The 18788-nt window shown below is 42.7% G+C and overlaps 1 protein-coding gene across 4 annotated transcripts in view; it reads left to right on the top strand.

Moving 5' to 3' along the window:
* Positions 1-18788, top strand: part of MAST1 (microtubule associated serine/threonine kinase 1) — a 138439-nt gene that overhangs the window by 35162 nt on the left and 84489 nt on the right. For 2 of the 4 annotated variants that reach the window (XM_073622706.1, XM_073622705.1), the window contains exons 1-3: positions 3631-4203; positions 11643-11734; positions 18545-18620. In XM_073622706.1, coding sequence (XP_073478807.1) covers positions 4184-4203; positions 11643-11734; positions 18545-18620 — 188 coding nt within the window. In that variant the 5' untranslated portion in view covers positions 3631-4183. Of the gene's footprint in view, positions 1-3630; positions 4204-11642; positions 11735-18544; positions 18621-18788 lie in introns of those variants that run through there. The other 2 variants (XM_073622704.1, XM_073622703.1) reach the window with 1 other exon arrangement.

Here is an 18788-nt window from a genome sequence, read left to right as displayed (position 1 = left end):
ACACGGGCCACAATGATAATTGACTGCAGTAGGTAAAGTTGGATGCCATGAACCCAGTGGCCAGTGATGTGGGATTAATGTCCTATGCAGAAAGCTGTAGGTAGCTGGAGATGGGAGTGTGCCTGGATGGGTACTGGTAATCAGTCACAGCATTGATGCTAATTCGGGGAGGGAGAGACACACACTATCGTATAGATAGAACAATCCCATGCAGGGAATAAGCGGATTCAATCTCACCACTCCGTAGACCCCGATATGTGACATGCATGCAGGATACTTCGGTCCTTCTCAGACCATCTCATACCATACAGGACAGCTGGGTTCTTCTCAGACCATCTCCATACAGCTAAGCATTCATCTGTTGGTGGGATACATACAGTGACGATCGGGAGTAGTGTTGTTAAATTGAGGAGTGCTCTGAAGAAATCCCTGTGAAGGATGAAACGCGTCAGAATGACGCCATCACGCCTTGCTTAGCGTGCACACAGACCCACCCACCAGCCTCGGGGATTCCGCTCGCTTGCTGGCGAAGCCCTTTTCATTGACTCGGGAAGTGGATGAAGATCTATACCGCTCATATGCGGCACTCCTCAATTCAACACCACTACTCCCGATCGTCACTGTATGTATCCCACCAACAGATGAATGCTTAGCTGTATGGAGATGGTCTGAGAAGGACCCAGCTGTCCTGTATGGTATGAGATGGTCTGAGAAGAACCCAGCTGTCCTGTATGGTATGAGATGGTCTGAGAAGGACCGAAGTATCCTGCATGCCTGTCGCATATCGGGGTCTATGGAGTGGTGAGATTGAATCCGCTTATTCCCTGCATAGGATTGTTGTATCTATACGATAGTGTGTGTCTCCCCGAATTAGCATCAATGCTGTGACTGATTACCAGTACCCATCCAGGCACACTCCCATCTCCAGCTAACTACAGCTTTCTGCATAGGACATTAATCCCACATCACTGGCCACTGGGTTCATGGCATCCAACTTTACCTACTGCAGTCAATTATCATTGTGGCCCATGTTGCAGGACATTTGTCAATTTTGATGTTAGCATTCTTCTGGTGGATCCCCATCATTTACGGACACCTACCTCCCTGTTACATACAGCAATCATATGCATATACTAAGAAGACTTGCTTCTTCGTCCTTGATTATTAGTGTGTGTTAAGTGGTGGCCATCTGTGTTTTGTTTTTAGACAACGTTGTCTGTTTTATTTCATGGTGAAGGTTTTTGGTTCATTACTTATCACATTGTTTGATTTTTGATTGGTGTACATGTGAATCTTTTTCAATTAAACTTATTTATATTTTTGCTATATTGCTTGTTCCTTATTGAAGAATTCTTTTTTGGGTGGAATTGGTATCCAATCCCGTTCCCTTCCCTTGTTTTTTTGATATGCTTGTTTAATTCAGAGGAACACACCCATCTGCATGTCCCAGAGTCATTGGGTGTTTGCAATTAGCTCAATACTAATACAGGTGTTGTTGGTAGTCTATCTTCACCTGTTGCTACTAGTATTGAATTAAGCAAAGTTAATTGGTTCATATACTCTTTGTTCATACAGAGCTGATCATGTCTAGAGATATATATAGGGTACAGCGATTATCACATCTAGAGGTAAATAAGAGGATTTGGAGCTCATTGTGTTTGAATATGGATATGGAATTCAGAGCTTATACTATCCGGAATAGATGGAGTATAGGGTACAAAACATATCTTGTCTATGGGAATACCGAATTTATGATATCTATGGGGTACAGATCTTAAGGTGTATATGGGATATCAGAATACAGGGTAGAGGATGTGTGGATTTGGGCTTATTGTGTCTAGAGATGGCTATGATCATGCAAAGCTTATAATGTCTAGTGTATATATAAAATACAGAGATCGTCATGTCTACAGGTGGATATAGGGTACATAACTTATCATGTCTAGAGATACAATAGATATAGGAATAGAGAGCTTAGTGTGTCTAGAAATGGATATGAAGGTGCAGAGCCTATAATGTCTAACAGCATACTGTATATGAACTACAGACCATATGTCTAGAGGTGGGTATGGGGTACAGAGATTACTAACTAGGTCTAGAGGTGGATATGAGCATTTGGAATTTATTGTTTCTAGAGATATATATATATATATATATATATATATATATATATGCTTATATATATTATATATAAGCATGCAGAGCCTATAATGTCAATAGTATGTCTTATCATGTCTAGAGGTGGATATAAGGTGCAGAGCTTATCATATCTGGAGATGGATATAGGGTGCAGAGCTTATCATAGCTAGAGGTGGATATAGGGTACAGAAACTATCATATCTAGAAGTGGATATAGGATGCAGAGCTTATCATAGCTAGAGGTGGATATAGGATGAAGAGCTTATTATATCTAGAGGTGGATATAGGGTACAGAGCTTATCATATCTAGAAGTGGATATAGGGTACAGAGTTTATCATATCTGGAGATGGATATAGGATGCAGAGCTCATCGTCATATCTAGAGGTGGATATAGGGTACAGAGCTTATTATATCTGCAGATGGATATAGGGTACAGAGCTTATCATATCTAGAAGTTGATATAGGTTACAGAACCTATCATATATGGAGATGAATATAGGGTACAGAGTTTATCATATCTAGAAGTGGATATAGGTTACAGAACCTATCATATCTGGAGATGGATATAGGATGCAGAGCTTATCATGTGTAAAGGTGGTTATAGGATGTAGAGCTAATCATGTCTAGCTGTGGATATGGGGTACAGAGCTCATCACATCTAGAGATAGAAATGAGGGAAAAGAGTATCTAGATATTAGGATAAGGAGCTTATATTGTGTTTAGAAATATATATGGCTGTACAGAGCTTATCATGTCGAAAGTGGATATGGTGTACTGAAAGCTTATGAAGCAGAGAGATGCATATGGGAAATACAGACCTTTCTGTGTATAAAGATGAATATGGGACTTTTCTGAGCTAGAGGCGAATAAAGGATAGAAAGCCTATTATATCTAGAAGGTGGAAATGGGGTACAAAACTTCCAGTGTCTAGAGGTGGATTTCGGGGTAAGGAGCTTACTTTGTCTAGAGATGGATATAAAGGTGTGCATACCTTATTTCTACAGCAGATGTGGCATACAAAGCTTATGAAGATGGATATGGGTGTACATGCTTATGTCAAGATGGAAAGGGTTCGTAGTTTTTCATGAACACAGGTGGATATAGCACTGTGTGAATACGGTGTGTCATGTGTAGAGATGGATTTGGAGATATTTGCCATAATCTGCTATCCCCAGGATCTTTTTCCTGCGGTTGTCTGCTGACAGTACCCGTAGGCCGCCTGATTATCACCTGATTCTGCCAAAACCGGCATGATTGGATGACAGTTACCTAATGCTTTCTGGGCATCTTAATGTACATGTGCAGTGACACACTTCTACACACCTATAGAGGCGTGCTAACTTACAGGCATGACAAAGCCAGTTATCGTCATCCACACACGTGTAGTTGACGTGTCGCACACAGGCAGATGCACACTCATGCTGAGCAGTAAAGGACACAGCTGCAGTCTCTCACTGGTTCAATCTCTGTCTGCTCGCCCCCTCCTGTCTGCAGTTCTTTTTGCTGCTTCCTTTCCCCTCATAATATCCTTGTCATCCTTCCCTGTCTCCTCTCCCCCTGGATCTCCAGCATCTCTCCCTCTACTGTCTCCCAAGCTCTGCCTTTGTCTTCCCCTCCTTTCCTCCCTCTGTCTTTTTACCAATCCCTCTTCCAGCTGCCCTCCCTCTCTCCATTGCTCATTTCCTGTCACCTTCTCCGCTGTCTACCTATACATCACAGCTGTGCCCAGCTTCTTCTCCTGTCCCATTTTCTTTGTCCATCTATCTCTCTCTCTCTGTCCATTTTTGTCCCTCGGTCGCTCTCTTCTGTACCTCCTCTATTGTCTTGCTCTCTAACCTTCTACACTATCTTCCCATCTCACCTCTGCTGTGGTTCCTCTATTTTTGTCCTGTCATCGTCCTTTCCTCAACACCCAACCGGTTCCTTTCCAGTCTCCGCTAATGACCATGTCTTTCCTGGAGTTTTTCTGATCACCTTCTGACAACCACTTCATCACTGACAGCCCCCTGCACACCTGGCCGAGGTCACCTACCCACTCCAGCCATGTTCAGGCGCACCAAGAGGTAACATTGCTGCTTGTAGAGAAGGGCAGGCAAGATGGGATTTTAGTTTAAGATTAAGGTCTGCTATGTGTACCTCCCAAATATGGGGATTTAGTTTTATGTAGCTGCAGCGGATGTTGTCTGTGAGCAGGTGTGTGATGACATTGCTGTATGATCTTTGCTCTATCTATCTATCTATCTATCTATCTATCTATCTATCTATCTATCTATCTATCTATCTATCTATCTATCTATCTATCTATCTATCTATCTATCTATTCCAGCGCCACATATTCCTTTTCTATTCACCAGTCTAGTTATCTATATTGTCTATCTATAGCTTGGCCTATTTACTTCATCTGTTTACCTTGGCTTCTCCAGGGCAAATAAAATACAGTTCCCCGTTTAGTAAGATGATCATCAACATTTCCACCGTTGGGCAAATTGATTATTCAAGAGCCTGTGAAGGCATAAATAAAAAGAGAACCTGCAAGGGCATGTGTGATGAGGGCATGAAGAATGACCTACAAGGGCATGTGTAATGAGGGCATAGAGATAGACCTATGAAGGCATGTGTGATGAGGGCATGAAGATACCTATGTGGGCATGTATGATGAGGGCATGAAGATAGACCTATTAGGGCATGCGTGATGAGGGCATGAAGAAACCTATGAGGGCATGTGTGATGAGGGCATGAAGATAGACCTACGAAGGCATTTGTGATGAGGGCATGAAGATAGACCTATGAGGGCATGTGTGATGAGGGCATCAAGATAGACCTACAAGAGCATGCAGATAGACCTACATGGGCATGTGTGATGGGGAACACAGGTTATGCACTCCTAAACAGGGACAGTCGGCTTGGCTGAGCAATCCTGTTAAGTCATTGGAAAGGAGAGTGACGCTGGTAAATGCTGTCAGTACCACTTATCAACGGGAGGTAGACTAGAGCTAAGGACACGTTCTCTAACCTGATCAATACTTTCTCCTGAAATAGGTTGGCTGACATTCTTATTTGGGGCCTGTAGACAGGAGACTTGCCTAATTAGCTAGACATAGCTGAATCCATCCATCCATGCCACCTCTTGCCCTTGAGTAGCTAAAGTATGCCTGTCTGCAATGGAAAGATGACCTAATATATATCTGAAATTAATTGTCCCCAATACAATGTTCACACGAGGAACACATTGTTTATGGGTTCACCTTGGGAAAAAAAACAATTCCTTAAGAGGCCAAAAGTATCATTACTACTAACAATGGTTTTTCTAACTTGCTGAAGTAACCAACCTTTCCCTATTTTCTCTGAGTAGTGAATATAAAATTTCTCCATCAGACGTCTCCCCGAGAACAATGCCCCATCTGATGGCTTTACTAAAGAACAGGTTCTGTGTCTTGGAAAATGGGATTCTAGCTTCCAGAGTCGAACACAATGAATTCAGCCCTGTATATATAATGTATGCTGATGAGACAGACGCCTAGGGCACCACAGAGCAGGAGGCATCTTGGGTTTTTTTTTAATTCGGTCGGCATAATTAGCATGGAAAATTGGAGCAAATGGAAGAGAGGTTATTTGCCAAAGTAAGCTATGAAACATCAGCTAACCTGCTCTAAAAAATAATTGCTCGTTATTGGACTGGTTGCTATGCAGAAGCCTCCAACACCAGGTATAAACAGGCTTTAACATAAACAGGCTGATCTTTTTTTTGGATGGGAACTTCAACACTCAGAGTGAATGCTGAGATTCCCGTCTAAGCTAGGCGTACCCAAGTTTTTGTACTCAAGTAGAGGTTTGATGCTGGATGGAAATGCTTTGTGTGTAATGGCTAGTTTTTTTGTCTGGAGCACCCAGAAATCAGGCTCTTTTTACTTCTCCAGACCCGAAAAGTTAGTTTTCATTTAAAAATTTGCATCCAAAATCAAGTGGAAACATGGATTAAAGAGTCAGTGCAGCTATAAATGATATTAATGTTTTTGTGGATGTTGAAAAGTTAAACCACCTAGAAACTTCACAATTGGTGAGATCTTGGTGCTGAATTTTTATTTATTTTATATTATGGAGAATGAAACAAGAGGAGCTGGTACACACAAAGGTGGGCAGGAACACATAAAACTCCCAGGTGTGCAGGAACATGAGAGAGTAATTATGGCAGGGAGATCTTGCAGCTGGAGAATCCAAGACAATAGAAGCTGGGGAAAGGCTTAGCCAACCAGGATCCACCTTCAGCTGATTTTGTATGGACCAGCCCTTTAATGGTGGCCATATACTATTTTTTTTGCTTTTTTTTTTTTTTTTTTTTTTTTTTATGTTATTTGATCAAAATGATCAAATTTGGGCAAAAAAACGAATAACCATAACTTCCCTTACAATCAATTTAGACTCAATTTCAATGCAACGGAGTGGATCAGCCAGGGTGGAAAGGTATTGAGATACTTTGTTCATGAATACAATCATATTTCTTTAGACCAGATTTATGAGATTACATGGTGGAAACAGGGATGTGATTGATGGCTTTACAATCATATGTAACGGTTATATGTTATCTATCCATTGAAATCAACTTCCATGAGTGTGCCATATTGACCTAATGGGTTGTCGACTTTAGATCGATTATTTGGGTTGGACGAGATCGATCAGAAGAGAAATTGGATATTTATTAAAGTGTTGAGGAGAGCAAATGTTGAAGAATTTACAATTTCGATATCACTTTAAGCCCGCAGAACCAAACGCTAGTAGATGGAGTGGGAAAAATATAGGAATGCAAACATACCTGGAGTGGGAACCCCATTGCAATGGCCACAGCATCTATGCAGATGCAAAAACAACTCACAGGGATCTCACTAATAGAGTCCCCAAGACATGGACGAATTTCTCAGGGGGTTAAAAACTCAAGCATCTACCCAAACCTAAAATTTCAGCATCTACCAAAAATTGTCTGTTCATCTATGAGCTAATGCAAAGTCAGCCTATTAAAAGTCTCTGCTGCAGGCTAGCACCGGTGCAAATCCAAGCTCAGCCAACTCAGAGATATAAAGTTATAAGCAGTGCTGGAGGATTGCGGTAGGGGGTTGCTGGAATGGAATATCTCATTCAAGGTCTGCTTTTATTAACCCTAGATGCTGGGGAGGGCATGAGCCTTACATTAGCATTTTTTTTTCATGATCCAAGTGATCCAATAAAACGTCAGTGTGCCATATATTGGTGGTCCAGGAATAGGTGTCGCAGTTGCTGCTCTTGGTGGTCCATAGGTCCTTCTTTCCACATGCTATATTTATGATGAGAGACCCTTAGCGCCTCCGATTGCTGTGATATCTAGTGCCCTTTCATTGCAGCCAAAAAACATGCATTGCCTAAAGGGATTCATTACCCATCCTGCCACCTTTCCGGAGTAATTCCTGCAGGGTAGGGGCTCATTCTGTGCAATTCACGCATTAAACCAAACTGTGTTGTCACTGATTTATTGTAGGTAGTGAGCTATGTTTCAGACATCAATGTAGGTTTGAACATATACTACCCACTGTCCTACACTCCTCTCCTGTACATACTGCCCACTGTCATACCCTCCACACTCCTCTCCTGTACATACTGCCCACTGTCATACATTCCACACTCTTCTCCTGTACATAGTGCCCACTGTCATACCCTCCACACTCCTCTACTGTACATAGTTCCCACTGTCATACCCTCCACACGCCTCTTCTGTACACAATGCCCAGTGTCATACCCACCACACTCCTCTCCTGTACATATTCCTCACTGTCACACCCTTGACACGCCTCTCCTGTACATACTGCCCACTGTCATACCCTCCACACTCCACTCTCTTGCATATACTGCTCACTGTCATACCCTTCACATTCCTCTCCTGCATACACTGCCCACTGTCATACTCTCCACACTCCTCTCCTGTACATAGTACCCACTGTCATACCCTCCACACTCCTCTCCTGGCCATGGTGCCCTCTGTCATACCCTCCACACTCCTCTCCTATACATAGTGCCCACTGTCATACCCTCCACACTCCTCCTGCATATACTTCCCTCTGTCATACCATCCACACTCCTCTCCTGCATATACTGCCCTTTGTCATACCCTCCACACTCCTCTCCTGTACATACTCCCCACTGTCCTACCCTCTACACTCCTCACCTGTACATACTGCCCACTGTCATACCCTCCACATTCCTCCCCTGCATACACTGTCCTCTGTCATGCTCTCCACACTCCTTTCCTGTACATACTGCCCACTGTCATACCCTCTACACTCCTCTCCTGGCCATAGTGCCCTCTGTTATACCCTCCACACTCCTTTCCTGGCCACACTCCTCCTGCATATACTTCCCTCTGTCATTCCACCCCCCCCCCCTGCATATACTGTCCACTGTCATATCCTCCACACACCTCTCCTGCACATACTGCTCTCTGTCACACCCTCCACAGTCCTCTTCTACACATTCTGATCAGTAGGACCCTTACACTCCTATCCTGCACATACAGTTTGGATTCCTCTCTTGCACATACTGCTCCTTGTCCATGCATACTGTAACCTTGCCTTTTCTGGATCAGGCACACTTTTAAGATTATCTATCAGTACATTTATGTTTTTCTATGACTGGTTAGATCCCTGACAAGGAATAACAGACTGTGAAATCTACCTCTTAATGCTCTTTTCTGTGCACGGCCAGGAACCATCTCCAAATTCTTATCGACTGACAAAATGACGCAGTGCATGTTCTCTGGAAGTTTTTTCTCCCCTTGTTTCTAGATAAAACTTACCCATTCATATCTTAGAAAATATCTGCATGCTTTGAAGAAAAAAAAAGTCACAAGCCTAGATCTGTTGTGCACATCACATGCATTCATTATATTGTGTATGGACCCAACTAAGTCTGCGGGGAGGACTTGTATTGACAGGGCATAGTTAAAAACATGGCTCTTCAGAGGAGTACTGAGGCAGGGTGCTCTGATGTTTTAAGGAAGCCATGTACAGCTCCCTGCTTGTTCCCCCCCCCCCCCTTCAGCCAATATCTGTTTGCATTGCATGGAGAAGCACAGAGATGTAAAGTGTGTTAGTACAGGTTGAGGGCAAGCTAACAATGCTGGGTCTGAAGATGAACATTTGGAGACACTTGATTGGATGACAATTGGGCTAGTAGGTAGTGGGCAAAAGGAAGGGGAGGAGGCCTCTGTTATTAGAGTAATACAGTAAGTGTGATTCAATTTAAATGGGAGGTAGAATGTCAATTGGAGGATCATTAGTTAAGCGTCTGAGCTGATACCATTGAGTATATTGGAAGCATTACACTATTGATTGTTGGGTTTCTGTGGGCAAAGTTTGGATGAAAACTTCCAAACATCAAAGAAATTTCGAACCCATAATTCCTTTTTGCAAAGAAGCCTCCACCCATTCCATACAAAAGATTTAGGATAAATTATCTCTAAATATATAGACAGTGGGGGGGGGGGGGGGGTCTGGGTAGGTCCACTTATGTACAATAATTTTTCGCGCTACAAGATTTATGATAATAAGGAGTTGCTTGCAACCCCTTGAGATTTAATTGATCGGGTAATTGAGTAGACCTAAAAGCACCCACTCCGGGGGTTAGAGGTAGGTAATTTACTAAGTGTGTGGTAGCATAAAGCACTGTTGAGTTCCAAAAACATTTATACCTGGGGCACACCCAAAAAGTATGGAACAAGTCCACATCTAGTTGCCCACATTTCAAGTAGCAAGAGGAGGAGATTTGGCCCATAAGGTAGGAGCGATGCGGAGATATACAAGAATGATGAAAAAGCCGAGGCATCATTTTGTGATACTTTGTGGCTTTATTCATGCCCCAGGACAAATGCAATTCATTTTAAAAAAGCATCAACCCAAAATTTGGTCTGTTTGTTAAGACCATCCTCTGAAGAGGAGTAGGCCAGCGGCTGTCTGAAGAAATTGTATAAAGTGGAAATTGCATTTTCAACCGGGTTAGGATATCCCAGAAGCATATCCAAGGTATTTCCCCAGTAACTTCTGAGAAAATGTGAACAGAGACAATTTTAATTTGCCACCGCTTAAGAATGGGAAGGCCAGAAGGTCGGAGTTGTTCCATAGGGCAAGTAAGAGAAATACATAGCTGTTTAGTAGGTAATATGTGCGCATTTTGTGCCACGCCATGTGGACATTAAGAGGGGATTCACAGACACCTCTATGGGTAGATGTTCTTTATATATGTAGCGCAACCTCTGAATGGGGCATTGATTGATAATGTTAATTACACCAATAATGATGATGACCAGGGTTCTTTTCCACTAGTGCAGAGGCTGCACCCAAAGACCGGGTACAAGCACACATACGCAAGAAATCATTCTAGGGGAATGTCATTTTTGTGAGCTATTGCTGATTAAATTACAACAGTGGTTTCCAAAGTGCGGCCCTGGGGCCGGATGTGGCCCTTTGCTTGCCTTTTTTTCCAGCCCATGGGGCACTAGTCCTCTCACTGATAGAAGGAACTATTCCTTCTACACCAACATTGGGGCATGATTCCTGTCACTGACCCCAACAAAAGAGCACTAATTCCTACCAGTGACACCAATGATGGGCCACTATTCCTCCCGCTGACACCAATGATGGGGCATTGTTTACTCTCATTGACGCCAAGGGATTTTCTACTTCTGCTGGCCACAGTCCGGCCCCCTCAACGTCTGAAGGACAGTAAACTGGTCCTTTGTTTAGAACATGTGGAGACCCCTGAATTACAATATGAGTTCTGTAGAAATTGTATACACTATATTATTATTTTTTTATTTGCTATTTTGTCCCACAAAATTGGAGTTACCCTTTAAATACGCATACAACAGAATGATACATGGATTTTTGTGCAGTTATCATTCATTTTAGTGTCATTGCTTGATAATTAACATGCCTTATAATTTAAATATACACTTAACCAGTCTGCCATGCATAGGTGTGAACTAGCCACATGGAAATGAATGGGATATCATGCACTGAATGCAGGAATGTAAAAGATTTGTAAATTGCTATATAAAAGAGACAAATGTGAACCCAAAACAGAATTAAAAAATGACAATAGGCTGGCGTCAAGCGATAGGGCTTATCAGATCCTGTTCTTCAGAGCTGACACTCTATTAAAAGAAAGTATGTCAGGCGTAATAGAGTAGGTAGGCAGCACATACATCATCTATTATTCAGGAGCGTCTGTCTGGGGTTGTATGTTCCGTGTAGCACATATGTGTGTGTCTGTACATGTACAGCCTCTCCCTAGAGGTGTCACGCTGCCTCTCTTAACTGCCAGCTGAGCCGTCTCGTCTTGGATTCCAGACTCACTGTCTGCACTGATCTCCAGGCAGTGTCTTCCATCAGATGCGGTCTCTCTTCCTGTACAAAATAAAGTGTACCTGTTCCCCTAGATGACATGCATATTTATATCTGGCTCTTGTCTTTGTGTCTTGCAGTTGCAGAAGCAGCAACAGGAAGAGCCTGATCCTGACCAGCAGCAGCTCTCCGACGCTCCCCCGGCCACATTCTCCTCTGCCGGGGCACATAGGTAAGCTCTTTGGAAACACAGGGCAATTAAAGAGAGACTGTAGCCTTCCCTTCAGTCTTATTCAGTGCAGCGCTATAAGTGAGACTACCCAAAGCATGAAATCATGCCATAATAAGTCCATAAACAGTGGATGAATAATAATAATAATAAAAAAAAATACCGTAATAGTGATTCTTCACAATATCTTGCATTAATACACATTTAAGTGCCCGTGACACCCTTCGATACTCCTGTTAGATGCACCACGTGTCGCCATGCAGACAAACAAATGTGCTCACCCCTCTTAAGACTTCCATGTTATAAAAGGTCTTAATTGCGCCAGAGTATAACACCTTTCTGTTATTTCAGGGGTTCCCCACCACAGCAGCAAGATGTTTCCCTCCTTAAGTCAATAATGCAGTCCTCTTCTGTCAGAGACAAAAATAAACACTCCGAGTCCTCTCTGTATAATGCTTTATTAAAATATACAGCAGTGTTATGCCCTGTACACACGAGCGGACTTTTCGACCGGACTGGTCCGACGGACCGAATCCGTCGGACAATCCCACCGTGTGTGGGCTTCATCGGACCTTCAGCGGACTGTTTCTGTCGAAAATCTGACGGACTTTAGATTTGGAACATGTTTCAAATCTTTACGTCGGAACTCCGCCGGACCCAGTTCCTATTGAAAAATCCGCTCGTCTGTATGCTAGTCCGACAGGTGAAAACCGACACTAGGGCAACTATTGGCTGCTGGCTATGAACTTCCTTATTTTAGTCCGGTCGTACGTCATCACGTACGAATCCGTCGGACTTTGATGTGATCGTGTGTAGGCAAGTGAGGTTGTTCGAAAGTCCGTCGGAAAGACTGTCGGACCTTTGTTGCCGAAAAGTCCACCCGTGTGTACAGGGCATTATACTCACATAAAAAAGTGGAATATAGCGATCGTGCAGCAACCAGGTGCAAGTTTGGGTATATCCTCCACACTAACTCACACAGCAGCTTCCAGGTAGCGTGATGATGTCATGCGCCTGTCTCCACCTTACGCATTTTGCCCACAAGACGGGGCTTCATCAGTTTTCAGCTGCTTAGTATAGTTATAGGGAGAATCACACTGCGTGGTCACTTTGCTTTTCATATTGTTCCCTTCAGTCCTGCACAGTTGTATAGGCCCCTCTCCTGTACTGAAATCGCTTACTCTAATATCGCTGAACACTCACAGTGTGTGCATTAGAAGCTGCAGCAAGTCAGATTAAGCCTGCTTCATTTCCTGGGTTAAGAATGTTTATCATCAGCTAGTTCTTTCCTCCCCAGCTTGACCGTCCCTGGTCAGCCCCTTTCATTAGTTGAATTTCCCTTTAAATAATGGAGGTTCAGCATCCCATGTGAGTGTTACTCTGCATGCAAATACTGACATCCACCCATCAAGGCATTATGATATTTGCATAACCACTCCCAAGAGCCAGCCTACTGCTTCCATCAGAGTGGAGTACTGATGCAGGATGCTTTTAGGAAGCTATGAACAGCACCCTCCCGGCCCCTCCCAGCAGCCATTATCTGCCTGCATTGTGTAGGAAAGCACAGAGACCTAGTGATGACGTCGCTGGGTTTAAGTTAGGTATGAGATAAAAAAAGGAAAGTTTTGTTTAAAAATTGTATTATTATATTATAAATATTTAAATTGTATTATTTTATATGTTGATGAGGGGGGAAAAGTAGGAATGAGGGAAGGGAAAAAAAATAGCTAATTAAGTTCAGCTTTAAAAGGTACACTCCAGACAAAACTAAAAATTTTGCTTTATAATGCATATCTAGGACACAGTATCGTTTCCTTACGGAAGTCATCCCAAAAACACCAACTGTGTCTTAAAACTGACCTTATGAAATTGCTACCTATACTATTAGTAAAGTAAACTTGGTATCAGAGCTTAATAGTTAAAATTGTTGACTTCCTTTTAAAAAAAATAACTCTTTACCTGGCTGTTATGCTGATATAGAGGCTAAGCCAGAAAAAGTAGACAAATCAGGAAAGCTAATGTAAAGTTGAAAGTCGGATTGAGGAGATGGACCCATGAGTACCCTGATCCATCATGAACTGAAACAGCTGCACCATCACCCACATGGAGCAGTTACTTTATTACCTGCACCCATATACACAAGGTGTAAAGGAAACTTGTTACGACAGAAGCATGGAGGCTGCCATTGCTGACCTCTCCTTCTAAAAATGCTAGTTGCTTGGCTTTCATGCTGACCCTCTTTCTTCAATACCTTACAAACATGCAGACCAGGAATTCTGCCTTTCTCTGACTTTCCTGAACTGCATACTTGCTCTGGTTGGTGTATTTCTGAACGTGCTAGTAACCTGGCTGTCAAGCTGGTTTCAGTACTGGGACAAGTATGCAGAAAAGTAGTTCTGGTTCTACTCTTATCCGCATACTTGTTTCAGGTCAATGAATATAACCAGATTGATAGGCAGACAATGTGCATTTTTAGAAGGTGGTCATCAATGGCAACCTTTTAATGACAGCTTTCCTCTAAAATATAGTTGTGCGTAGTGCTTTATTGAAATAGTGTAATCTCCAATTTCTTAACTGTGTGTAAAAACAGCACCAAACTCTGCCCCTCTGCCTTGCAACAAATCCACCATATGACCAAAAGGTTTGTGGACATCTGACCATAACACATATGAGCTGGTTGAACATGTTGTTCCAAAACCATGGGTATTATTATGGAGTTGGCTGTAAGAGCTTCCATTCTTCTGGGAAGGCTTTCTACAATATTTGGGGAGTGTCTGTGAGAATTTGTCCACATTCGGCCAATTAGGCATTTGTGAGGTCAAGTACTAATAATGAAGCAGAAGACCTGGCTCACGATCAGCATTTCAGTTCATCCCAATGGTGTTCAGTAGGGTTGAGGTCAAACTGAGTTCCTCCACACTAAACTCATCAAGCCATGTCTTTATGGAGCTGGTAGCGTTCAGAATCACAGTCATGCTAAAATAGGAAAGGGGCCAGTAAACACCTTGAATAGTGGGGCAGGTGCCAGTAGGACCTTGTATAGTGGAACAGGGGTCAATAGAAGCTTGTATAGTGGAACAGGGGCCGGTAAGACTTTGTATAGTGGAACAGGCACCAGTAAACACCTTGAATAGTGGGACAGGGGCCAGTAGGACTTTGTATAGTGGAACATGGGCCAGTAAGAACCTTGTATAGTGGAACAGGGGTCAGTAGAAGCTTGTATAGTGAAACAGGGGCAGGTAAGACCTTGTTTAGTGGAACAGGGGCCAGTAATACCTTGTATAGTGGAACAGGGACCAGTAAGACCTTGTATAGTGGAACAGGGGCCAGTAAACACCTTGAATAGTGGGACAGGGGCCAGTAGGACCTTGTATAGTGGAACAGGGGCCAGTAAACACCTTGAATGGTGGGACAGGGGCCAGTAGGACCTTGTATAGTGGAACAGGGGTCAATAGGAGCTTGTATAGTGGAACAGGGGCCGGTAAGACCTTGTATAGTGGAACAGGCACTAGTAAACACCTTGAATAGTGGGACAGGGGCCATTAGGACCTTGTATAGTGAAACAGGGGCCAGTAATACCTTGTATAGTGGAACAGGGACCAGTAAGACCTTGTATAGTGGAACAGGGGCCAGTAAACACCTTGAATAGTGGGACAGGGGCCAGTAGGACCTTGTATAGTGGAACAGGGGCCAGTAAACACCTTGAATGGTGGGACAGGGGCCAGTAGGACCTTGTATAGTGGAACAGGGGTCAATAGGAGCTTGTATAGTGGAACAGGGGCCGGTAAGACCTTGTATAGTGGAACAGGCACCAGTAAACACCTTGAATAGTGGGACAGGGGCCATTAGGACCTTGTATAGTGGAACAGGGGCCAGTAAGACCTTGTTTAGTGGAACAGGGGTCAGTAACACTTTGTATAGCGGAACAGGGCCCAGTAACACAGCAAGAATCCTTGGTTAAGCTTTGCTACAAAAGTGAATAGAGTGCTAAAAAAAAAGAAAAACAGGGTTGAAACATTTATTGAGCAAGATTAAAAGCCTCTAACCGGGTTCGGCAAGGTCATCATCTGTCACACCAAGCTGTGTTCCTGATTTTGATCAGACAGGCTTGCTGTTCACAAAGTAGGTGACCTCCCTCAATTAAACATATAGCAGTGAGTTATGGCGCTTTTCCTGCCCACTGCAGCATAAGAAACAGCCCGGCACCCTCCCTGATAATGATGGCTTCTACAGATCACCATTGTTTAACCTTTCAACAACCAGAGGTCATTTCATTCTGGATGTGCAGACCAAATTTAGAGAAATTGTACCCCCTCCCGCCTTAATTTTTTTTTTTCATCCTATGTTATAATTTTTGCTGGGTTGTCTGTAATAAATACACTCACCCACTCATCAAATGCAGCATTTAGCACTGCTCTGCTGCTGCACACTAGGTCCCATGGCGTCATGTTCCTCTGTAATGTCATCGGGAGCTAGGTGGTTATTGCAGCCATACCCTGATGACAAGCCACTAGGTCCTTCTTCCTCTAGGGTTGTGATGCCTCAGCCAGTGCTTCCTGGGCTATCTATTATGGATATCACAAGAGGCTGCAGTAGTGACTGATGTCATTCTCACCTAGGCGAGAATGGAGGCAGGGACGGGGTGGACCATAAATAAAAAAAAGTGTTGTTTTTTAAGATTAAGGAAAGAGAAGAAATACAGTGGGACAAAGGAGTATTTTGGAGTGAAGATTATACATCTATGACTAAACTGAATTATGTTTACATTTTTTAAGGATATATATTTTTGATTGTTTTACACAAAAAAAGTTCTTCATCAAATGTTTTCATTTTTGTAAGTGCCCTTTTATATCTTTGAGTTGCCGTAATAAAGTGGCAACACATATTACGTGTGTTTATGCTTTGCAGGGCCATTTATTTTGAATGTCACCCCAATGCAATAAGGCAACACACATAAGTTGCAGTGCGCTGCAACACATCTTAACGCAAAATAGTGCATTGTGTTAAAAATCTTGTGTCATGTCTGATTTTTCAGGACGTTTTGCAGTGTTGCCTTATTGCAACCAGTGTTAATTTTGACTTCAAATTTCGTTTTAGTTTTAGTCATAGTCTTTTGACTAAAATGCCATTTTAGTTTTAGTCGTATTTTAATCATGTGAATTGTTTTAGTTATAGTCCTATTTTGGTCGAGTTTTGTGTTTGAGGCTGGGTTCACACTAGAAATCACAGCGGCTCACAGCAGGGGTCCGGTGCGTCTCCATTTACTGTTTCAGGTCCGATTTCAGCCCATATTTTGGACTGAATTTGGACCTGAAGTGGACCAGAAGACGCACAGGACACCTGTGCAATTCGCACTTAAGCCTCTTCGGAGATGTGTGAATCGGCTCCATAGAGAGCTGGTCACAATCTCCTGCTATGCGAATTCAATGCAGGGAAACCCGCATCCAATTCCCAATAGTGTGAACCCAACCTGAAGTGACAAAAAATGCTTTGTGCCAGAAACATGATTATTGTGTCTCTGTAAGAGGAACAACTTGTAGAATAAATGTTGTGGTTAACCCCAATTAGTTTTTAACCCTACAAATTGTAGAACAAATTTGAGATAACCCCTATTATTTTTTACTCCTTATTCCCTTCCCTTAGTTTTTTTTTTTTTGTAAGTGTTACTAAACCCACAACAGTAAAAGTCTGTATCTGCAGTAAAGCATGCTTGTTATACTCACAGTGGAACCTAAGTGGTTAATCCCGTACATTGTGTAAAAAGGCTGTTTGATCATGTCTTCTCTGATCCTCCCCCATCTATCTGCTGATAGAACAGAGCCTTGGGGGCACTCTGCACATGCTCAGTTTGGTGTGTATTGCTAGAGAGGTTTTTTTTTTTTTGGGAGGGTGAATGTGATCATCACAGGGCCAATCAGCAGTGTCCAGACAGAGGGTCAGGGGTCCTGCAACCTCATAGGACTATCAGGGGAGAATGAAAACTCCTCCTACAAGCTTTAACCAGACACTGATAGAAGTCACATAACTTCCATATACTGCTGATGAGAAAAGGTATTTAGCAGTTTATATTTACTAAAATAATTGCATCTCCATGTTCTGTGTACTGTGGGAGACAAGATATAGTGAATGCAGGGTCCTGGGTTTAGTAACATTTTAATTGTTTTGGATTTGTGTTAGTTTTTGTAGCAGTGAACTAAAGAGTTGGGGGGAAAAGGGGGTAAGTGGGTGGGTGGGTTAACCCTTAATATATTTATTTACTCCGCATTTCCTTCCTCTAGATTTTTGTTTATCATTTTAGATTTGTAACACTGAATTAAGGGTGTTGAGGACCATGGGTGGCAGAGGACCTTGTCACGACACTGGTGGCCATTGTAAATACTGCAACAGTCTTTCTTTTTTCACTGTTAGGCCTCATGCACGTAGAGCTAAAAAAAACACCACTTATATGCACACATAGGCAATTACAGGTGTATTTGAATAGGAGAGTGTACAGGCCAAAAAGAATACACCAAAGGTGCGTTCTGTGAGGAGGTTTTGAGCAGAAAAAAATGCGCATATGCATGTAAACGCTCAAAAACATGTGCATATGCGTGTAAATGTATTCCAATGGCCAGGATAAATGAACATTCTGGCCAGTAGAATGCCTTCACACTCAAACACCATACAAGCATAAACACGCATACATATTGTAGCGTTGGAGGCGTTTTCTTCTGCCAAATTCTGGCAGAAAAATGCAGCTTATTTTCATAAACCTGTGTGCATGAGGCCTTCATTTATTTACTTTAACCCTCTTTGCCTTTTTTTTACATTTAGGGGGAAGCCCTATGGACAGCCCTCGAAATTTCTCTCCTAGTGCCGCTGCTCATTTCTCCTTTGCATCATCACGCAGGTAACATAACATTCACATCTACCTTTTTGCAGCTGGCTTAGAAAAGCAAGAAAAACCATTAATGTAACAAGCAAGCTAAGAACCCAAGTCAGCCATGGTCTGGAGTCCATGAACTCCATGTGGATACTGAGTAAATATTCACAACAAATGCGTGTATTATATATACAG

Source organism: Aquarana catesbeiana, linkage group LG03 (genome assembly GCF_042186555.1).
Source record: "Aquarana catesbeiana isolate 2022-GZ linkage group LG03, ASM4218655v1, whole genome shotgun sequence".
NCBI classification, from domain to species: domain Eukaryota; kingdom Metazoa; phylum Chordata; class Amphibia; order Anura; family Ranidae; genus Aquarana; species Aquarana catesbeiana.
Note: the sequence above shows the minus strand (reverse complement) of the source record. Positions and strands in the feature narration are given on the sequence as shown.